Source organism: Hippoglossus stenolepis, chromosome 16 (assembly GCF_022539355.2).
Source record: "Hippoglossus stenolepis isolate QCI-W04-F060 chromosome 16, HSTE1.2, whole genome shotgun sequence".
Classification (NCBI taxonomy): Eukaryota; Metazoa; Chordata; class Actinopteri; order Pleuronectiformes; family Pleuronectidae; genus Hippoglossus; species Hippoglossus stenolepis.
Genome location: NC_061498.1, coordinates 17,433,965 through 17,453,305, shown reverse-complemented (window position 1 = coordinate 17,453,305; position 19,341 = coordinate 17,433,965). Strand labels below are relative to the sequence as shown.

The window sequence follows — 19,341 nt, the reverse complement described above, 5'->3', positions numbered from 1 at the left end:
ATAGTTAGAATTCAAATGGTTTCATATAAAACATATTTGCTGTTGCAGTTTATCAACGTAACATAATTTTTTGGAGACGACCTGACTTTATAACCATATCTTTATAAAGTGAGTTCAAATTACATTGTGCCATTTTTACAATTGCAACTCATATTTGATTTTCACCTTATTGCTGAAAATTTTTAAATACTTGCTGAAAGTATTAAAGATATTAAAAGTCTCACACCTTAAAGGGGACATAGCATGCAAATTCCACTTTGTTAGTGCTTCTACACGTTAATGTGGGTAATGTCTGCTTGTGTGCTTGTAGTGGATGGGCAGAGGGGGACATTTAATTATGTGATTGGGAAACAGAAGGGGAATACAAAGTATGGGATGCATATTTGATAATTTATATCATATAAAATATGTAATTTATATCGTTTAAAATCATGGGGGGGAGGGGGGAGCTGGCTCATTAGCATTTAAAGGAACAGGCACTCAAAACAGGTCACTCTGTGGAGGGCTGTTTTATACAGGGTAAAAAGGAGCTGTTTTAAATGATCCTTGTGGTATTTTGACCAAAGTATGTTACAGACATTTCATTAAGACCCCAAGGAACCATATCAACTTGTGGTAAAATGGGCATGCTATGTCCCCTTTAATATGTGACAGATGTATTGGAGGAAAACCCCCACTCTCTCGTGCATTATTATTTAAGGTCAAACAGACCAAAAAAACTTTGTAAAATCTAGTATATGTAGAAAATATTCTAGCAGCAAGTGAGACTGTTCGGGAGTTTTTTTGTTTTTATTCAAGCTATGCTACTGAAATTTGGACTTTTCCATGTATTTGGGGCACTTGTTTCTGAATGAAACTCATCAGCATTATGTTATCTACACAGTAGAGTCTGAGTTTACTGTCAATGTCCATTTGCTGTTGCGTGGTGCAGTTTAGGTGCGGATTGAGTTGAAAAGGAAAAAAAACAAGAAAACCGGTCATAATTCAGTGGAAACAAGCTGTGAACACAAGACTGACATATTATCACATAATGAAGTTGATATGGTGAAAGTGTTAACAAACAGTTGCCTGTAGAGCTTTTTTCCCAAGCAAACATTTTGGCTTGTCATAGCAGGAAAAGCACAGTAGCTGATAACATTAAAAACCAGATCATTCCACTGAGGTGAGTTTTTTCCAGGCTCTGGGTTTTGTGCACTCTGGCTCACTCACATGGTTTGATGAAATTTGTTTTCTCCTGCTCAAGTCAAAATTTCTGCTGTGAAAATTGTGTATTTGCTCATCCAGAAGTTACAGAGCGACATAACCATTGCTTTGGAGTTATGTTTGTGGCAACCTGATGAATGTACGTCCAACATTTCCTCTCTTTAATGTCTGTTTTTGGTCTCCACCACCTCTTTGCTTTTGCAAAAAGACATTGATAACAACTGAGAGGCACCTGAGGTGGAAATAATCAATCTGCTTTTTTGAACTAGTTATATGCTTTTTACATATGTGCAAACCTCATTCACATTTACAAATTGGTGCTTTTCTTTCTTATGTACATATTTACACGTTCATGTACAAGTACACAAATCTAAGTAAATACTTACAGAATTTTAAACCAATTAACTTTCTCAATACACATTGACAGCCTTGTGCACACTTATTTTTCAGTACACATTTTCATATCGTGTACACATTTACAGATTGTTGTTCACATTTACTGATTCATGTTCACATAAAAAAAATCTCAGGGCACATTTATAGATTGTGTTCATGTTTATATTCATGTGCACTTTTACATACACTTGTGTTCTTCTTACATGTTCACAACACATTTGGATGTACATTTACAGATTCTTAGACACTGTAGTTTGATCTTAAAGTTTGGCTTTACTGGTCCTATGTTTAGGTTTGATGTATTGTTAGGTGTCTACCTCTTATTGCCTCAGTATACTTGTGAATGTTGTTGTGTTTATATATGATGCATTAAAAGGGGTTTGGTTTTATTTTAAATTATTCTTGTGTTTATTTATGCTGCTTTGTGTTAAGAAAGGCGCAATGAAATAAATGTATTATGTAATAATGTATTATTATTATTATTGTAAGTGCATTCTCATAACTCTCCATACACACTTGAAAATAATTCATTTACAGGAATACCCTCCTACCGCTGCCTGCTGTGGCTGAAAAACAATAACTGAACAGTTGTTGTTGCTACTTGTACATTAAATCTCTCATTGATGCCAAAAGCACACAGTGAGGTGTCCTTCATGTGAACTGTGGAAAGAATCTTCATCTGATAGACCCACAGACAAACTGATGTCATGGCCCTTTTAACACTAGAGAAGACTTTGTGTTGCCTACGTGGGAGAGCAAGCCATTATAGCAGAGAATGGTCCGTTTGTGGAAGCACAGCAGAGGTGATAATAGTGTGCCAAGGTGGGGGGCTACTTCAGCAAATAACAATCCATTGATCGGTTGCACCCATGCTGCTCAATCAATACACCTGAAAGAAAAATGGGACACATCTGCTTTATGAGACCCAAGACAGCTATCAGCCTGAGCTACAGAAGCTGAGGTCTGTGTGTGGGGGGGTCTGTAAAATACCCCCACATACACATAAACAACATGAAACATCTTCTCTTATTTGTCACTGAACCACAACATAACTTAATCCAGAATGTCAGCAATCACACGAACAGTTGAAGCATGTATGATATCTTTAATGCTTTTTTTATTGCTTTTTCAGGAGATGATTTATAAAAAATCCGTTGTGACAACCCAGAGGACACCATATATTACATGAGGACATTAGGAAACCACCGAATGGAATTATCTGAATATAAAGGTTTATCCTCAGTACAGGTTAATGTCAGAGTTAAGTAAAATACGCTTTAATTAAAAGAATCTGGGTGTGAGTGTTGAAATTATACCAAAATCTGCTTTATAACAATAAATCTTTGCCTGTTGTGAAATATTGTTTAGCTTTCAAATATTAACCCCGAGCAAATTTCATTTAAATCTGAGAATGGGGTGTTGGTATTACAATAACCACTAACAAAGGTGTAAAATCCAAATCAGTGAAATACAATTACAGTGATTTCTTTTTTTGTTGACATTTTTACTGATTTCCCATGGGAATAATTTTAAGGATCTAAAATTAAAAAAAATCGGGTATGTTTAAAGAACTGATATTTCTATGAGGGTGCACATTGTGTGAATTCTACTTTTACTTCTATTTATATTCTTACAATGCCCTTTGCTGTTGTAATAATGAACATTTCCCTGAAGTAAAACTAATGAAGGACATGTATCACCTAAGTGTGTGCGTGTGTGTGTGCGTGCGTGCGTGCGCGTATGCGTGTTAGTGTGTGTTAGTGTGTGTGTGTTTGTGTGTGTAGGACTTTAACACCTCCTCCCTGTGTGCAGCACACGGAGCTGTTACCTAGTTACAGCAGAGCCTGTGACGAGCTGCTGCTGCAGAGCTGGTGACTGTCGGTTCTTAGGAACACACAGAGCAGAAGTCCCCGACGAACAGCCGCTGAGGAGCGGGCAGGAGAGGAGCGTGTCACCGCGGAGGATGAAGAAGAGAAGCACGTCCTGGTCCTGACAGGGAGAGAAGAGACGGAGAGTGAGCAGCTCACCTGTAAAATCCTGAAACCAGAGGCGAAGAAGGGGCTCTGGGTAAAAAGTCTCTGCACCGTCGGGTAAGTTATAACAGAACGTTGGTGTGGTTTTATTATTGATTCTAGATGATTGATAGTTTGAGTCTGAATGAGTGTGAAGCAGCAGCAGCAGCAGCAGCAGCCTGCCATAAGTCAGTGATGTTTCATTGTCACACACTGGATCACTTCTGCGTCTTTGTCTCTTTCTACATCTCTGTGGTTGTGTTGTGACTCCTTGTAGTCATCGTGTGTCTCCGTGTGTTCATTTTTATCTGCTGCTCATCCCTTTGCTTCTCTTTGTTGAGGCTTTTAATCGTGTTTGTGTTTCTATGTGTTTGTGTCACTTTTAAGTAATTTTTTGCGTCAGTTATTATTTTGCATCTCACTCTCTTGTCAGTCGTTTTGAGTCTTTATTCTCACTCTAATACCTTTCAAATTGTGTCTCACTTATATTAAGCCTGAGCTGAATTATGCTCCACATGGTTGGCCCGAGAGGTCTGAATGCTTTGGATTAGATGTTTTGTGAATTGGAGTTAACACCCTGGCTCAGGTGTTGTGAACCTTGAGAGTCTTATGGTGACGCAGACTGCTTTCTGTTCCCTCCCGTTGGGTCCAATACTGAAATGCGTCTATTTTACGTCAAGCTTTTTGGTTTGACCGTCAGCATGTGCGTTAGACCAAGAATCTTCTCTGTATACAAATCCATGTTGTAATAAACTCTTTTATTCAAGTGAGGACAACTGAGGCTCAACGAGTTTATTCTATTATTCACCGTTGTGAATACGGTGAATAATAGAATAATACAGCCATCTTCATCAAATATCTGAGCAGAAGATCCCTCTTCATCAGCACCTTTTGCATCAGTTTGACTCATTCTACATTGTGTTGTGTCTCTTTTTGTGTCGTTTTGAATTTTGCACCCGTTGACTCATTCTGCGTCTTTGTGGTTGTGTTGTTTTCTTTGTCTTATATTATCTGTTGGTTATGTTCCTTCTCTTTGATGTGTTTTTTTTTTTAATTGTCTCTGTGTTCATTTTGCGTCTCATAGAACAAATTTTTATTCATAAAATATTTATTAACAAATATTATAATAATTTCCTACAACTCATACATTAGTCCCAAAGCCTATTAACCTCTTAATAAACCCTCTAATGAACGGACATTAATTGCCATTAGGTAGTTTAAATCTAAAGTTTTTGTTTTCCTCACATGTTACAAGAAGTATAGATCCAGGTTTTTATATTGTTTCAGTGAAGCCTACATATAAAGGAACATGTGCTTTTTAAAGAGAGAGAGAGAGTATTTTCTTTATCAGTAAAATTCACCTCGCTGTCAAACATCATGATGAAACTGCAGTAATGTAATCTGACGGTGTGAGACGTTAAATCATTTTGAGTTAAAGGGATGTAGATGATTTCCACTGAGCAGGCAAGGTTTAAGTATCTTTCTTATTTATTTCATTGTTATTTGTGGGAAACACAAAGTGGGTCGACATGGTACATGTAATAGAATACATGTTTAATTTATACATACTGTATATGTCTTTACATTTTTGCAGCACTTTACAAGTTGTGACAATCTCATCTCTTTGAATCCACTTTCCTAAGTACGTGCGCATATAGTTGTTTTTTCTTTATTGTTAGTGATTTTCTCGATAAATTAAGTCATTGTGAAACATACCTAAAACAATATTTTACGCTTTAAATAAACAATGCGACATCTTCAAATGTCACTTTTTATTTTGAGAACCTGAAAACAATCACATCACAAAACGGTTGCCGATAAAATGTTCTATTGATTAAATAATGGGCTTGTTTTTTTAATCTGAATCCTGCTCCCATCCTCCCTCTCTGCTCGTCCTTGTGACGCTGCGTCACAATCTGAGTTTTATTTTGTTAAAAGCAACATTTTAATAGATTGAAATATGTTACTGAACCCAAAATATTTTTTATTATGGCTCGTCTGAATAAGTTTCAATATTTGTGTTTTACTTGGAGGATGAGGCTTTTGTCAATTATTTCAGTGACACGAGGATCAATTATTTTTCTGAGGATTTTATCCAGAAAAGAAAATACATTTTTCTCTCCGCAGGAACAGAAAAGTTCCCCACTGTGTTAGTGATATTGTGCGTGTGATTACCAGCTGACATGATTTGTTCTGTTCATTTCAGAGGAACAAAACAACATCATGTCTTCTTAATGTGAAACCACAGAGGCTGCGTCTTTATCCTGCTGTTAATGAGTCAAAATTTAAGAAAAAATTATGATATGAAAAGAAGAGATTCCAATATGACTCAATATGTCATCTTGAATTTTAGCCCATCAACACACAAACGTCCACACACACACACACACAATCTCAATATCTAGTTTCAAGTCTTCTACAATACAGCCTAATGTAAATTTAGTAAATTAAGGTCCCATTTAGAGTCAAAAAACACGATAAAGCACCATTGTACCTACGCCCAATGCACGATATGCATTGGGCGTAGGTACCATGTGATATACAGCTGTGACAGCAATGGTGGGTCCTTTAAGTGTCATTTTGCCAACAATTCTGTGTTAGACCTTCTGTGTGTTCTTTACATGTGGCAAACATGCACACCATGAATGAAAAAGAAAGAAGATATGGAGATTCTCCTGCAGTTTCTGGAAATTCTTAAGAAGCGTGTAAAAGGCACAATATAAAAGTTGACAGGTAGTGGATTTATAACATCATGCATCTAATCTCTGATCATTTCTAACCTTGTGCTGCATCTTTTGCATCTGATGGATTTCAGTTTAGACTTGTTGCATTATGAAAGATTGCTTTCAGGACTTTAAGGCGAAAGCGACTCAGGCACTTATGAAGACATGATATCAACATTATGAAATTTACACATACCTATCAAGGTCCATGACTCTTGAAATTGATGCTGGAAAAATAAAAAAATAAAAATGGAAAAGGGATATTTCCCTCTTGGTTCTGATGGGTTTTTTTCTTTCTTCTTCCCTTGAGATTCCTATTTATCTCATATGAAGGACCTGGAAAAGGCAGGTCAGCAAAGCTTCAAAACTAAAGGCAGAATTTTGATGCCAGGCTGTTTCTGAAAATCACTGGGTTTAATAAGCAGCTCTGACTCACCGAGCCCCGAGGAGATGCCTCCTTCGCTCCTCTTAACCCTCATGAAAGCACCAGCGCCCTCAGAACGACAGGCCTCCTGCTGAGTTTAGAGGAGAGCTGGTTAAAAAAAATTAAAGGGAGTCACTGTTTAATATTCGTCGATCAACACGTCGAGCCACGAGCCACAGATTTATTCAAGGACCCGCTGATTCATTCTGAATAATTACTGAAACAGATTCTGTGACATCTGTGATCCTCAGCCAGCGTGTCCACACACATCCGGAACAAACACTGTTGGTACGACTTTTTAAATGTAATTTCATGTTTATTTTTATATTTTGACAAGAAATTCTCCATAAAACTACAGGATTCATCACTTAATGAATTAGTTGATACTGATAACCAAATCATGTCCTCCACTAAAGACGTTGCGTTTTCACCTCTGTCCATTTGTTAAGTGCTTGTTTTTCATGTTTGTTTGTTTGTTTGTTTTAGCAAGGTTACACAAAAAACAGTGAAAAGATGTCTACAAAACTTGGTGGAAGGATGTGGTGGAAAAAATTGTTTAGGAGACTGATATTTTTGAGTGTGTGCAATTTGATGAATTCATGGGGACTGTTTGGCCTTGGCAGAGCTATATGCTCTATTTAGTGACATCGTAGTTTGTTTATCTTGAACGCAAAATGTCCACAAATTCTCCAATATAGAATGAGTGAGGATTTGCAGCTTTTTTTGTTTTATATCCTCGTAAACCGATTATTATTTTTTATATTAAAAAATAATTGGCTGATGAAAATAGTTGCAGCCCTCATAATTTTGTACTTATATACAATTATAAAAACTGTTGCCAAGTCATTTTTTGACATGACAGTAAAGCACCGTGCTCACTAAAGATCCAGTAAATCTTTCAGTAAATGAAAACCTCTGGAGATTACAGTAAAGATGATTTTATGATTAGTACATTAGTACATACAGAGCTTTACATATATAATCTCTGTATGTTGTTATAGTAACAATGAATCATTACAGCGCAAAAAAAATGAGGTCATCAACAGCTTCTTTTCATTCATAGTTCAGTCAAACCATCTGCTGCCGTGGCCATCCTCTGCCTGTCAAACCTCCCCAGCTCGGCTCAGTACACATGAGAACAGCTTTTCAAAGTTCTCAGCAGGAAACTGCTTCAAAGAATCTTGACGTGTTTTTACAACATAAGTTTCTCCAGCCCATTTTGTGATTTTGTGATTTGAGTTTCCATGGCTGCAAAGCTCAAGGAAAACAACACAATTCATCTTCTCACGGCCGCCTTTCACTCCATTTGCAAGGACAGAATAGACAACTGCTATATAGAAAATATTCAAGCGTCCAAAACATTCAACACAGTACTGAAGGAATCTTCACACTTCTCAAATCGACGTCCTCACTCCTGTCTGCTCATGAGACATGAACTCAAATGTTGTCTTCCTCTGGACAAGATGTAGTCGAGGTTTGTGTTCTGTTTATTATAAATACGTCAGTGTCACACTGAAACAAGCAAATTGTGATAGTGATAGTGGTTCCACCAACAGCTGATGTGCTGTCATGCACATGAATATACCAACAGTATGTTGTTTAATATCCATTAAAATGACAAAATAAAATTGGCACCAGTCAGGGAACATTTGTGTTTTTGTCACAGCTGATGTTCGGAAAAAATAAAAGAATGAGAAAGTCAATGGTCAGAAACACGACTTTCTTTGAAGCGGTGCACATGAGAAGTTAATGAAGAGTGAAATGAAATGGCGAATCTCTATACGCATTTATGGTTGTGCCATTTCCATCACTGAACCCTTCAAATACTAGAACGGCACTCAGTAGAGTTCATACCTGCGTCAAGACCCAACAGTCCCAATCAAGCTGCACCACTCAACCACATATGTCTGTTGTTTTTCATAAAGATCCATAAATCATTCCCTGGAAAAACATTTCTCACAATGTTAGACAAAGTGATAAAGTTTTGTTTGGCTATTTCAGTCAAAATTGGATCCAGACATTTTCTGGAGTTTCTTTCACACATGAAGTATGCAGTAAGAGATTGTAAAAATTCAACATTCAGGCGAGGGGTGGAGCCTGGGTAGAACACGCAGGAGGCAGAACATGATGCATAAGAACTGGTGTGGAAATCATATCTTTTTGTTTACCTTATCATTAAAAGCTCTCGAATCTCGTTGTCTTACCAGCTTGACATCTTCGCCGGCATCTTTAATGTGTATGGCTCCCTTTTTCATCCTGAGATCTTTGTGTGCTTTTTGTTTTGTTTTGTTTTGCGCTGTGTGTCAGAAATGATAGACACCGCCATGTGCATGTCTGAAAGCAGCTAAACAAACAAACAAAAAAACCAAACAGACTGCAGAAATATAACCTCCTTGGTGGCTTTAATAAAACTATTATAGGTTTCATCAATATTTTTCTACATTTGTGTGAATGTAGTGGTCTGGATAGGCAGTGAAAAAAATCATTTAAAAAGGGACAGTTGGACATCAAACACTGGATAAATGAATTCATAAACATTCAGGTTGCAGGTGAAAGTAAATTGTCATTACTGCTGTGGCATTCTATCCTGTAGAATCTATTTTCACTTTCACATCCAATCAGAATTCTCAACAAACTCATTGTTTCCTGTGCTGTTATCAGCTGCTCCAACAAAAGACTGACTTGTTTTTTCCGAGGCGTACAGTTTGTTTTACTTCCTGTGCACCTTAGTGGCCTGAAAGCTGCACAATACCAAATAATCAAAAACTCGAAATGCTGTAAAGACAATGACAAGTGTTCACTCGAGGCAGCAGAACCAGGTAACGGCCTCCCACACACTTAACAAATCCATCCACAGATCTTTGTACTGCTCAGCGAGGTGTCCTAGTCCAAGAAAGTAACAGACAAAGTGGAAGTAAAGGGTTTTTTCTTCTATAAATTCGCAGTATTTTCTAGGACACCGCAGAGTGTAGTACTTTACCTGCACCTGCATGGAACCGCACAGGAAAACAATCTTATCATTATCATTTATCTATTTTATGCCTGTGCTGCTGGTGTGTGAATGGGCTCTTTAAATGATTTTGACCTGTAAAGGGCTTTGAGTGGTCGTACAGAATTTAAAAGCTCTGTTTAAATGTTGTCCATTAAACATTATGGATTGTTACTATAGTTACCTCCCAATCGATTCCCCTTTGACACGGATTGAAACTGTACTTGTACTGCTGACTCATAATGTTTGATCTGCACTGACATGAAGGACGCAGCCAATGAGGAGGATTTTTCATGACTGTGACCCAATTGTAGTCTAATGTAAAAACACTGATGTTCTAAATACACTATTCTAATTTCAAGGCTAACGTTCATTCAATATGTCCCACATAGCTTGTCATCCCAGGACCGACTGTTCGGCTCCTGAACATTGACTCTCAGCTTCCAAGAGGAGAAAACACAAAAGAATGCAAAGCAAATATACTATTCAAACAACTCAGCTGATGTCCTTAACCATGACCCTGACCCACGTTCTTACTGCGAGACTCAGTTCAGAATAACAGGCTTTGTGAATATCATAGACATTTTCAGAGTCACTTTTGAAAATCCAATTTTTCTTTATTCTTAATTTTTTTTCATAACCAAGGTTTATTTACTCAATAAAAAATGATGGAACAAAGTTAACATTCATCTGGATTTATGTTGGGGAAACTATGACTTTTGTTGTCATGTATTAATTTGAGGATATTTACTGTCTCCACACAGATCTGATGTTTTTGTCTAATCAATGAGGCGTCAGTGGACGTTTAAAACATAGGCCTGTTTTTTTCTTGAATTTCAGGCATTTTCCACTCAGATGCTTTTTATGCACAATTTGTGGTTTATGGTAAAAATCATTTTATTAGTGCGGTGACAGGGAATCCGAACAGTTACGTTTTGATCCAGACAACTCAACGTTCACTTTAAGAGCTGGAACGAGTACTGCATTTCATGGAATAATCTCTATAATCTGCTTAATACTGACTGCGTTGTGAGGTTTGTTGCTTGCTTCAATGCTTTTTTAACTAAATAAATAATTTCCAATGTGTATATCCTCACATTCGAGAATTTATTTTGTACTCAGGCCTCACATCAAACCTGTGCTCTCTATGCATTTGCTGATCTGTGTCAGGATGAGGGAATTTAGGAAGTTAGATTATTACAAATTACAACTAAACTGCAACACCAAATATAAAAATTTAATTGCGATCAAATTATGTTTGTTTTCAACATAATGTAGATTTGTTGCTTACCTTTAAGCAAGATTACACAAAAACAACTGAATATATTTGCACGAAACTTGGTAGAAGAATGTGTTATGTGTCAGGGAAGAACCCGTTCAATTTTGGTGTGGATCCAAACAAAGGGACAGATCCAGGAATTTTATATCACTTCCTTTAACACTGTGAGTTGGGATGTTTTTTGATGGTTTCATCAATTCCCGAGAGAATAATTCATGGATCCGGATTTTAAAATATCTGACATATTTACTGGACTGATATCTATGAGTGAGTGTAAGAATGTAAGAGGACTGTTGGGCCTTGAGATTAATGTATGTATTTGAGAAGTTACTTATGCATTGATAATGAACGCAACATCATATTTGTTTTCTGTCAAAATATTAGATTTTGCAACTTATAGTGACTCCAGCATTACATCTTTTTATGGTTATCTTCAAACACTCAGCACTTGATTAAGGTTCTGGAAATATCATGGTTTGGTTTATTACAGAAAAAAGTGACTTATGTGCAGTTAACCAAAACCACCATCTTTCCCTAACTCGGAGCTCAATGTGAAAACATGTTTTTCCCACTCACAGCAGTTGTAATTTGTGTGTAGGTCACTTCCAAGGAATCAGAGTTGACCAATACGCCCTCATGTTACAGATAAGGCAGCTTTCACATTCAGCAGCTCTGATAGCTGCAGCTTTGTTCTTCTGTATGGCAGAACTTCTGGTAAAGAAGCTGCACATAGTTTGTTTGATTAGTCCAAGATTGTTTGAAAGACCAAAGTGGCCACTACTCTTACAATATTTTGTCCATGATAATTTTGAGAACAGGCTTAAGCCTGTGATAAGCTTACGGATATCACAGTCTGTAAATAATGTTAAGCTTAAAGCGTCCTATTAACAACCAAGTGCGCACCACAAGGTTCTGTGCTTGGCCCGGCATTGTTTACAATTTACACAAACTGTCAATACTCAAATACCAACTAACACAATGCTTTTTATGCAGTTGATACAGTTAGCTATTTCTTACCTATAGGTATTTTTTACCTATTTCCAACATAGAACTTTTAAGATATTTAAATTTACAGTTTGAGGCCCCAAAAAAGGTCCAATATTTCACAAAAGACAGAAACAAATAGAGGAAAGTCTGAACATTTTAATTCCACTCGAATGTATCTTGTGTGAGAGAATAAACGGTAGTTTTAATGTTTTAAAGTTCATGTGCCAGTCCTACACATTCTTGGTACAGCCCAGACCTACTGATCAATAACATGTAACTTCAAAAGACATTTGGTTGCCAGGATGTCTCGCATGTGACACCGGCAGCAGATCACAACCTCAATTTACAAACGGAATAGAGGGAAGTTTGAAAGGGCTTCAAGGTCCTGGGGTGATTAATGAGGCTGAATGAAACGTGACAAATACAATTCAGATATTACAGCGACTAAATAGATTTCTCTGAGGCATCACAGTTGAAAGATTGCTGCTCAAGTTCAGGCCTCTGGCTTCTGATCAGGAGGCTGCCTAGCTGCCTTCTACTAGAGGTTCTATCGGTTTTTATGTCTCCTCGCCAGAGACATTATGTTTTCGGGTTGTCCATCCATCCATCCGTCCTTCCCATTTTTGTGAACATGATATCTCAAGTCATTCCCTCAACACCTTGAGGGAATGTCTTCAAATTTGGTAAAAATGTTCAGTTTGACTTATGGATGAACTGATTGGATTTTGGTGCTCAAAGGTCAAGGTTGGTGTGAACTCACAAGATACATTCTTTGCCTTGTGAACACAATCTCTCAGGAACAGGACTTTTTATTATTCACCCCTTACCCCGACCACTTGGTCCTACCCTTTTGTTTTGCGTGTAGTTGTGAAGGGGTAGTGTTGTCCCATTAGAGACAGGGCCAAAGATGAATGCATTAGGGTGGTCACAGGTCAAGGTGCCAGTGGCCACACAGTACATGTTCAAGTACCTCTTGAACATGAGATCTCTTTGGGGATTTTTTTTCCTAAAATGTTTCAGTTGTCACTTGGATTTAAAGATTAATTGGTTAGATATCAGTTGTCAAAGGTCATGATGACCTCATATGAGTCTGGAAAAAGTGTAGACTGCAAATGTAGACTGAAACTGCACTGGTTGGTGAAGGGCAGTAATTCTAGTTCTAACTGGTTGGAGGCACTACTATCTTTTGTTCTTTCCCTGACAACAATAAAATCTTTCTGCTGTTTTTGTTTTTGAAATAGATGGATTAAATACATTCTCTTATAATGGCAGACTGACATTTTCTTTTCAGACAGTTTGAAACCGCAACAGTTCAGTGATATTAAACAGATTTATCTTCATAACATGGATGATGATAGTCAAATAGTTAATCTGAGGCACCTAATGATGGAGATGGAGAAGAAAATTGTATTTTAACTATGAATAAATGCAAAGGAAGCTCACAAACATTATTACATGTTAGTTACATAGATTGTAGCTGTGATGAAACGTCTCTGTCATCCGGTCAATAACTGATATTTAATTAAAGGACAATATTGGTTCAATGTACCAGGAAGATGTTTTATAGGGTTCAAATCCTGGTTACTAATGAGTATTTCGTGAAGCAGCACCCTCATGCTCAACTGGAGCTGCTGGTGATGTTATTTTATCGTTTTATTATAATTGTTTCGTATTTCTTCACCAAGGACGAGGAGAGGAGAGTTTCTTTTGCTCCTCTTAGCCACACTGTGACTTGAGGAGATTAGAAAAACCTTTCTTTGCAAAAGCCTTCCTGTTGTTTATTTGGTTCTGTTTGATTTACGACTAAGATCCCCGGCTTTTCTCTCTTTGTTTCCCTTCGTGCTGGTAATTGTCAAATGCTACGCAAATTGTCCGTGATCATGAAGTAAGTAAGATATTGAAAAATGATGAATGTGACAATGGGCTGAAATCATAGAAATTACTCAGGTCTTCTCTTAATAAGAAAAAAAGAACACACTTTATTTGTTGTTTGTTCTTGTTTTGCTGTTTCAGGTCATTTTTTCTCCCTCATGTGTCTTTTAAATTGAACTCAGGAGGGCAGAGAGACTGAATGTTTTATTTTTCGATAGACTGTGCAGCTGTCACCATTCAGCTGACAATAACCTTTCATTCAATTTGTTTGATGAGCTCTATCAGTGAGCTTGATCAGGGCACATCTGTGCTGTTCCCACAGCGGATTTTCTCACAGCAGCATCAGTCATTTTGTCAATTCCCATTTGAAAGGAGGCAATGGTCAGTATTTTTCTGACATGACTCTTTTGAAATAGTGTTCATCATATTTTTAATACAAGATTTAATACTGAATAGTAATGCTGTGTTGTTAAGTAAGAGTGAAATGAATATTGAATATTTGAATGAATATTTTTCGATTTTTTTCATGTGTGCTACTGGAAATGTTCATGGGAGTGACACCATCTGTGTCAAAAATGCAAAGGAAACCGTTCTTGGAATTATGGGAAATAAACCAATAGGAACAACCAAAACTACATTTTACTAGACAGAAAAGACAACTCAACGTTTCTGTTACCTTTTGAATTTTGTTGTTCTGTTTTTCTTCTTTTTTTTTTCTCATCCATTTTTTTACAACAGGGCCACTACAGGGAACTCAGCTTAACTATGAAATAGCCCCACAAAACACCCCTAAATAAAAATTATACCAAATTTTACATTTACACTTTTTGACACAAATGATAAATAACATAAGCAGTGAGCTTTGGAGATGCTAGTTGGCAACTTCTGTTGCCTTCAAATGTAGTTTAGCTTACCCCTGTTCCCACACTCTCTGCTAAGCTAAAGTATAAGCTAACTAGCAGGAAGAAAGACTTTTAATATTATTATGTTTAAGATCAACATAACCCACAACTAACTATAAATTCACCATCATCTTTTTGTACATGTATATAAAGAGTATATTCTGTACATACAGTATATACAGTATCAACACTGGACCAATAATGTTCCAATTGATTCATTGGGCCTATATAGTATATTTCTTTACATTTGACATTTTACCATTTGGAAAAGTCTAAGCGACTCAAAACAATTCCAGTAGAGATATTTCACTCTGGATCAAAGTGGTCAATGCCAACCCTGTCACCACCGCGCCAGCATGATTATTAAAACTGAACAAAAAGGGATTCATTACATCAAAAGAAACGTGACGGTGAATGTGTGAGTAAGTGTACCAGCTGTTACGGTCAGTGCAGATGTTTACTAAACGTGCGTCTCCAACCGCAAACACAGTCTTGCCCCCACAGTCACGGCTTGTCCCTGTGTGTTCCTGGTTCATGTTAACCAAAGTGCTGCTGGGCATCAGTGTCGCCCATGTGTGGGAACACACACTGTTTAATTTGTCTGCCGTATCAGCTGCTGTGGTCAAATCATTGTATGTGCAAACATCCATCCTCACACCAGCTTTAACTGTTTCCTGTCTGACTCATCATCTCATGTCCACCTCCATCCTATCTCTATCCTGTGTTGTCCTTTTTGTCCCTCGACCTCTCAGTGTTATCTTTGCCACATCATGTGTTTTTTTCATTGTAAACCTGTTGTCACCTTACATTATTCACATTACATTGTTTTAAGGGGGCTATGGGTTCTCATGACTCTCAATACAAGTCTGACTTTATAGATTATTTCCTTTTCATTAAAACAAAATGTTGATTACAAATAGATAAACTGCACGTTTCTTCTCATTCAAATATCATTACCCTCATGAGTAGTATTAGAACATTAATGCCACTACTTTGCCACCAGTGCCACATTTTAAATGTACAAGAATAAATCATGAACTCATTTAGAAAAAATAGAAACAGTTTATTTGATTGATCAAAAACCTTTTTCTAGTGTCTTTTGGAGTTATTTGGAGGGGACAGGCAGACTGCTTTACTTTGTTGTTGTTGCACTCTCAATAAAATAAAATACATATTGACAGCTGAAAGTCTATATTTAAAATAATATTATATGTAAAAAGAAACTTTAACTGAACAACAATATAACCTTCATGAAGGATTTATTGACAGATATATTATACAGCATAAAGAAGTATATACAACCACCACTAAAGAGGAAATCTTCAAATGTTAGGGAATAGTTCACCAAAAAATCTTACCCCTGAAACTCCCAAAGTGTTTTGTGGACTCAATCATTTCATCCACCGCTACATTGGCAAAGTGGTGAATTTTCATTTAATGTAGTGTTTTTATTACATTACATTATTAAATGTCATTTAGCGGACGCTTTTATACAAAGCGACTTACAATTAGTGCATTCAACAGATTTTTAGATACTGTTTGTGTACTTGTACTTCTATCTATGTGAGGAACAGTTTGATGGTTAGATCTTACAAAGGCACAACAGTTTGGCCATTCCTTATTTTCTAACATCTCCAAAAGGCGGAAAGTTTAAACTTGGTCTTAGTTAGGTTTAGGTTTCGGTTATGGTAAGGGTTGGGCATTTAGTTAAGCGTCTAGGAAATGCATTATGTCAAGAAATGTGTGTGTGTGTGTGTGTGTGTGTGTGTGTGTGTGTGTGGTACAATAGTAAAAAATAAAACAGAGTTGTGATGCTCTGATAAACTATGTGCTACGTGTTTTACAAAGCAGGTGTCAGAGGAAAAATTGTTATTCTTTTAAATATATTTATGATTTGACCACTTTTTTTAACAGTGGTAGTTTTTATTCTCCCGTGATTTATGTGTATTAAGGGAAACAAATAATATTTAGAAAATCTACGTGTTTAAAAGTCAATTTCTTGTGATATTGTGACATTTGACTGTAATTTGTTACTGACCAGAATCTTTCTTGAATAAGATCAAATGAGCAAAATCTGTGGAGCAACTTTTTAAAATGTGACAATAACAATTTAAATGTTAGACCAGAAAACTGTCAGCATGTCTGCTGATGGATTTCAAAGCTGAAATGTGCAAACACGCAGTTCTCTGTATTTCTCATCTCCATTGATTTCTTTCTCCTCTGAGATTAAAATAAATGTAGAAAAATGTTGTTTTTTTCTCTTCCAACAGAACAGATGGGTGGGAGCTAAGACGGCAGAAGGACGGAGCAAGAGGAAGAGCACATTCATGGGTGACGCCTCGCTTCTCGGGCTAGAGATGACGGATGGGATGTGGGGGAACGACAGCTTCGCCGGCCCCTCGCCTGGACTCCCCCTGCTTTTGCTCATGTTCAATGACAGCGATCTGAACCAGACACTGTACAACTTCAACTCCTCCAACTGTACCAACATCACCGACCCAGATGTCTCCTCAGGTCCCAGCGTGGCAGGGGTCCTCATCCCAGTCATATACATCATTGTGTGCATCATTGGCCTGGGTGGAAACACTATAGTGATTCACATAGTGCTGCATTACTCAAAGATAGAGTCTGTCACCAACATCTACATCCTGAACTTAGCCATAGCTGACGAGCTCTTCATGCTCAGCCTGCCTTTCCTGGCCGTTCAGAACACCATGCAGTCGTGGCCCTTTGGCTTCTTCATGTGCCGCCTGGTCATGACCGTCGACTCCATCAACCAGTTCACCAGCATCTTCTGCCTGACCGTAATGAGCATCGACCGCTACCTTGCTGTAGTTCACCCCATTGTGTCTTCAAAGTGGCGGCGACCTCGAGTGGCGAAATTGGTGAATGGCACAGTGTGGGCGTTGTCCTTTCTCGTTGTTCTGCCTGTGGTCATCTTTGCCAACATCCAGAAGGCAGGAGGCACCTGTAACATCTCCTGGCCTCAACCGACTAACATCTGGAGCGCGGCTTTCATCATCTATACCTCCACTGTTGGATTCTTCTGTCCTCTTCTTATCATCTGCATCTGTTACCTGCTCATTGTTTTCAAGATACGCAGCTCGGGTAAAAAAGTCCACGCCACCTCCGTCAAGCGCAGAAAGTCGGAGCGGAAAGTGACACGCATGGTTGTGATTGTTGTTGCAGTGTTTGTCTTCTGCTGGTTGCCTTTCTACGTCCTCAACATCATTAACCTGCTAGTGTCCCTTCCCTCAGACTACCAGGGCCTTTACTATTTTGTCGTATTGCTCAGTTATGCTAACAGCTGTGCCAACCCCATCGTGTACGGCTTCTTGTCAGACAACTTCAAGAGGGGTTTCCGAAAGGCGCTCTGCCGCTCCACAAGGAAGGTGGAGAACCACGAGCCCATGGAGCGCCAGCAGCAGCAGGAGGAAGGGAGGAGGGCACTCATGCCCAGGGAGAGCCTGAGACGGGCAATCGGGGACGAAGAGGAGGACGATGAGGAAGACGTCTCTGAAATGACTGAGATCTACAGAATCGGCCAGAATGGAAACAGCAGCTTCCAGCCACAGAGCTCGAGGCCACTGCTCTCAGAGACGACTCCAGGAGCGACAGAGCTGCCGTCCCCGGACAAGAAGGACAAAGCTGGTGACGCAAAAGGGAAAGATCCAGTCAACGGGTCCACACTTGCTGCTCCATCGCTTCTCAATGGAGCCAAAAATGGAAACATCAAATTTCTGCCAGAGGAAAACTTGGAACAGAGCACCTCACTGGAGATAAGTTATTTATAGTGTAAAATATGGACTCTGAGCTTGTGTTACTTGAAATATTACTTGAAGTATTATAGGGCAGGGCGGACTGCCTCTAATCCACAAGAAATACCAGACAAGGTTAAGAAGCGCTTCTTTTTGATCACTGAGCTCAGAAAGAATGTATGACAGTTTATAATGTGTACTTTCTGTATAACGTGTATAAATGCATGGCTGAATGTACAAGTTTGTACCTTTATTTACTGTTATTACATTGTATTCTAAATCTTTTTGTTCCATAATGTGACAAACATTTCCTACAACTTTCAGCTTAACTCACTGCAACATGTTAAACTTTAGTTAAAAAGTATATTGACAACATGGCTATACCTTTATTTTAGACAGACATCTCCTGCCTGCAACACCTGTTTTCTAGAAATGATGTTTATATATTACTAACTAGTTCTGTTAGGTTTCAAGTGTCAGGCTCAAACCCTGAGTGTGTGGTTTGCAACAAAAGCACTTTGGTTAGTGTTGGTGAAAGATTAGAGCTACACTTAAATATTAATAAACACGTCTTGTCTTATGCTTCTAATTGCTTTTGACTTTTTCTGAATCAAACCATAGCATGGTCTCTTAAAAAACCTTAGCCATGTGAGTGTGAGTGCCTAAGCATAGCCATAATAACCTTCAATCTTATTTTGTACTTGCTACGGGGAGATATTATCATTATTATAGGAACATGAAATGATGTTATATTGCTGCGACTTTGCAGCAGTGGTGGAGAAAGTACTCAAACCTT

The 19,341-nt window shown here is 38.0% G+C and overlaps 1 protein-coding gene across 1 annotated transcript; it reads left to right on the top strand.

The window, feature by feature from the left end:
* The first annotated feature begins 3,414 nt into the window (after nt 1–3,414).
* Nucleotides 3,415–19,134, top strand: sstr3 (somatostatin receptor 3). The gene is made up of 2 exons (XM_035179757.1): nt 3,415–3,689; nt 17,058–19,134. The coding sequence occupies exon 2, from the start codon at nt 17,115–17,117 to the stop codon at nt 18,579–18,581; it is 1,467 nt and encodes a 488-aa protein (XP_035035648.1). The 5' UTR covers nt 3,415–3,689; nt 17,058–17,114; the 3' UTR covers nt 18,582–19,134.
* The last annotated feature ends 207 nt before the right edge of the window (nt 19,135–19,341 follow it).

Bases quoted from the DNA above. Each gene is read 5' to 3' on its own strand.
- sstr3 (XM_035179757.1), top strand. From the start codon at position 17,115: ATGGGTGACGCCTCGCTTCTCGGGCTAGAGATGACGGATGGGATGTGG.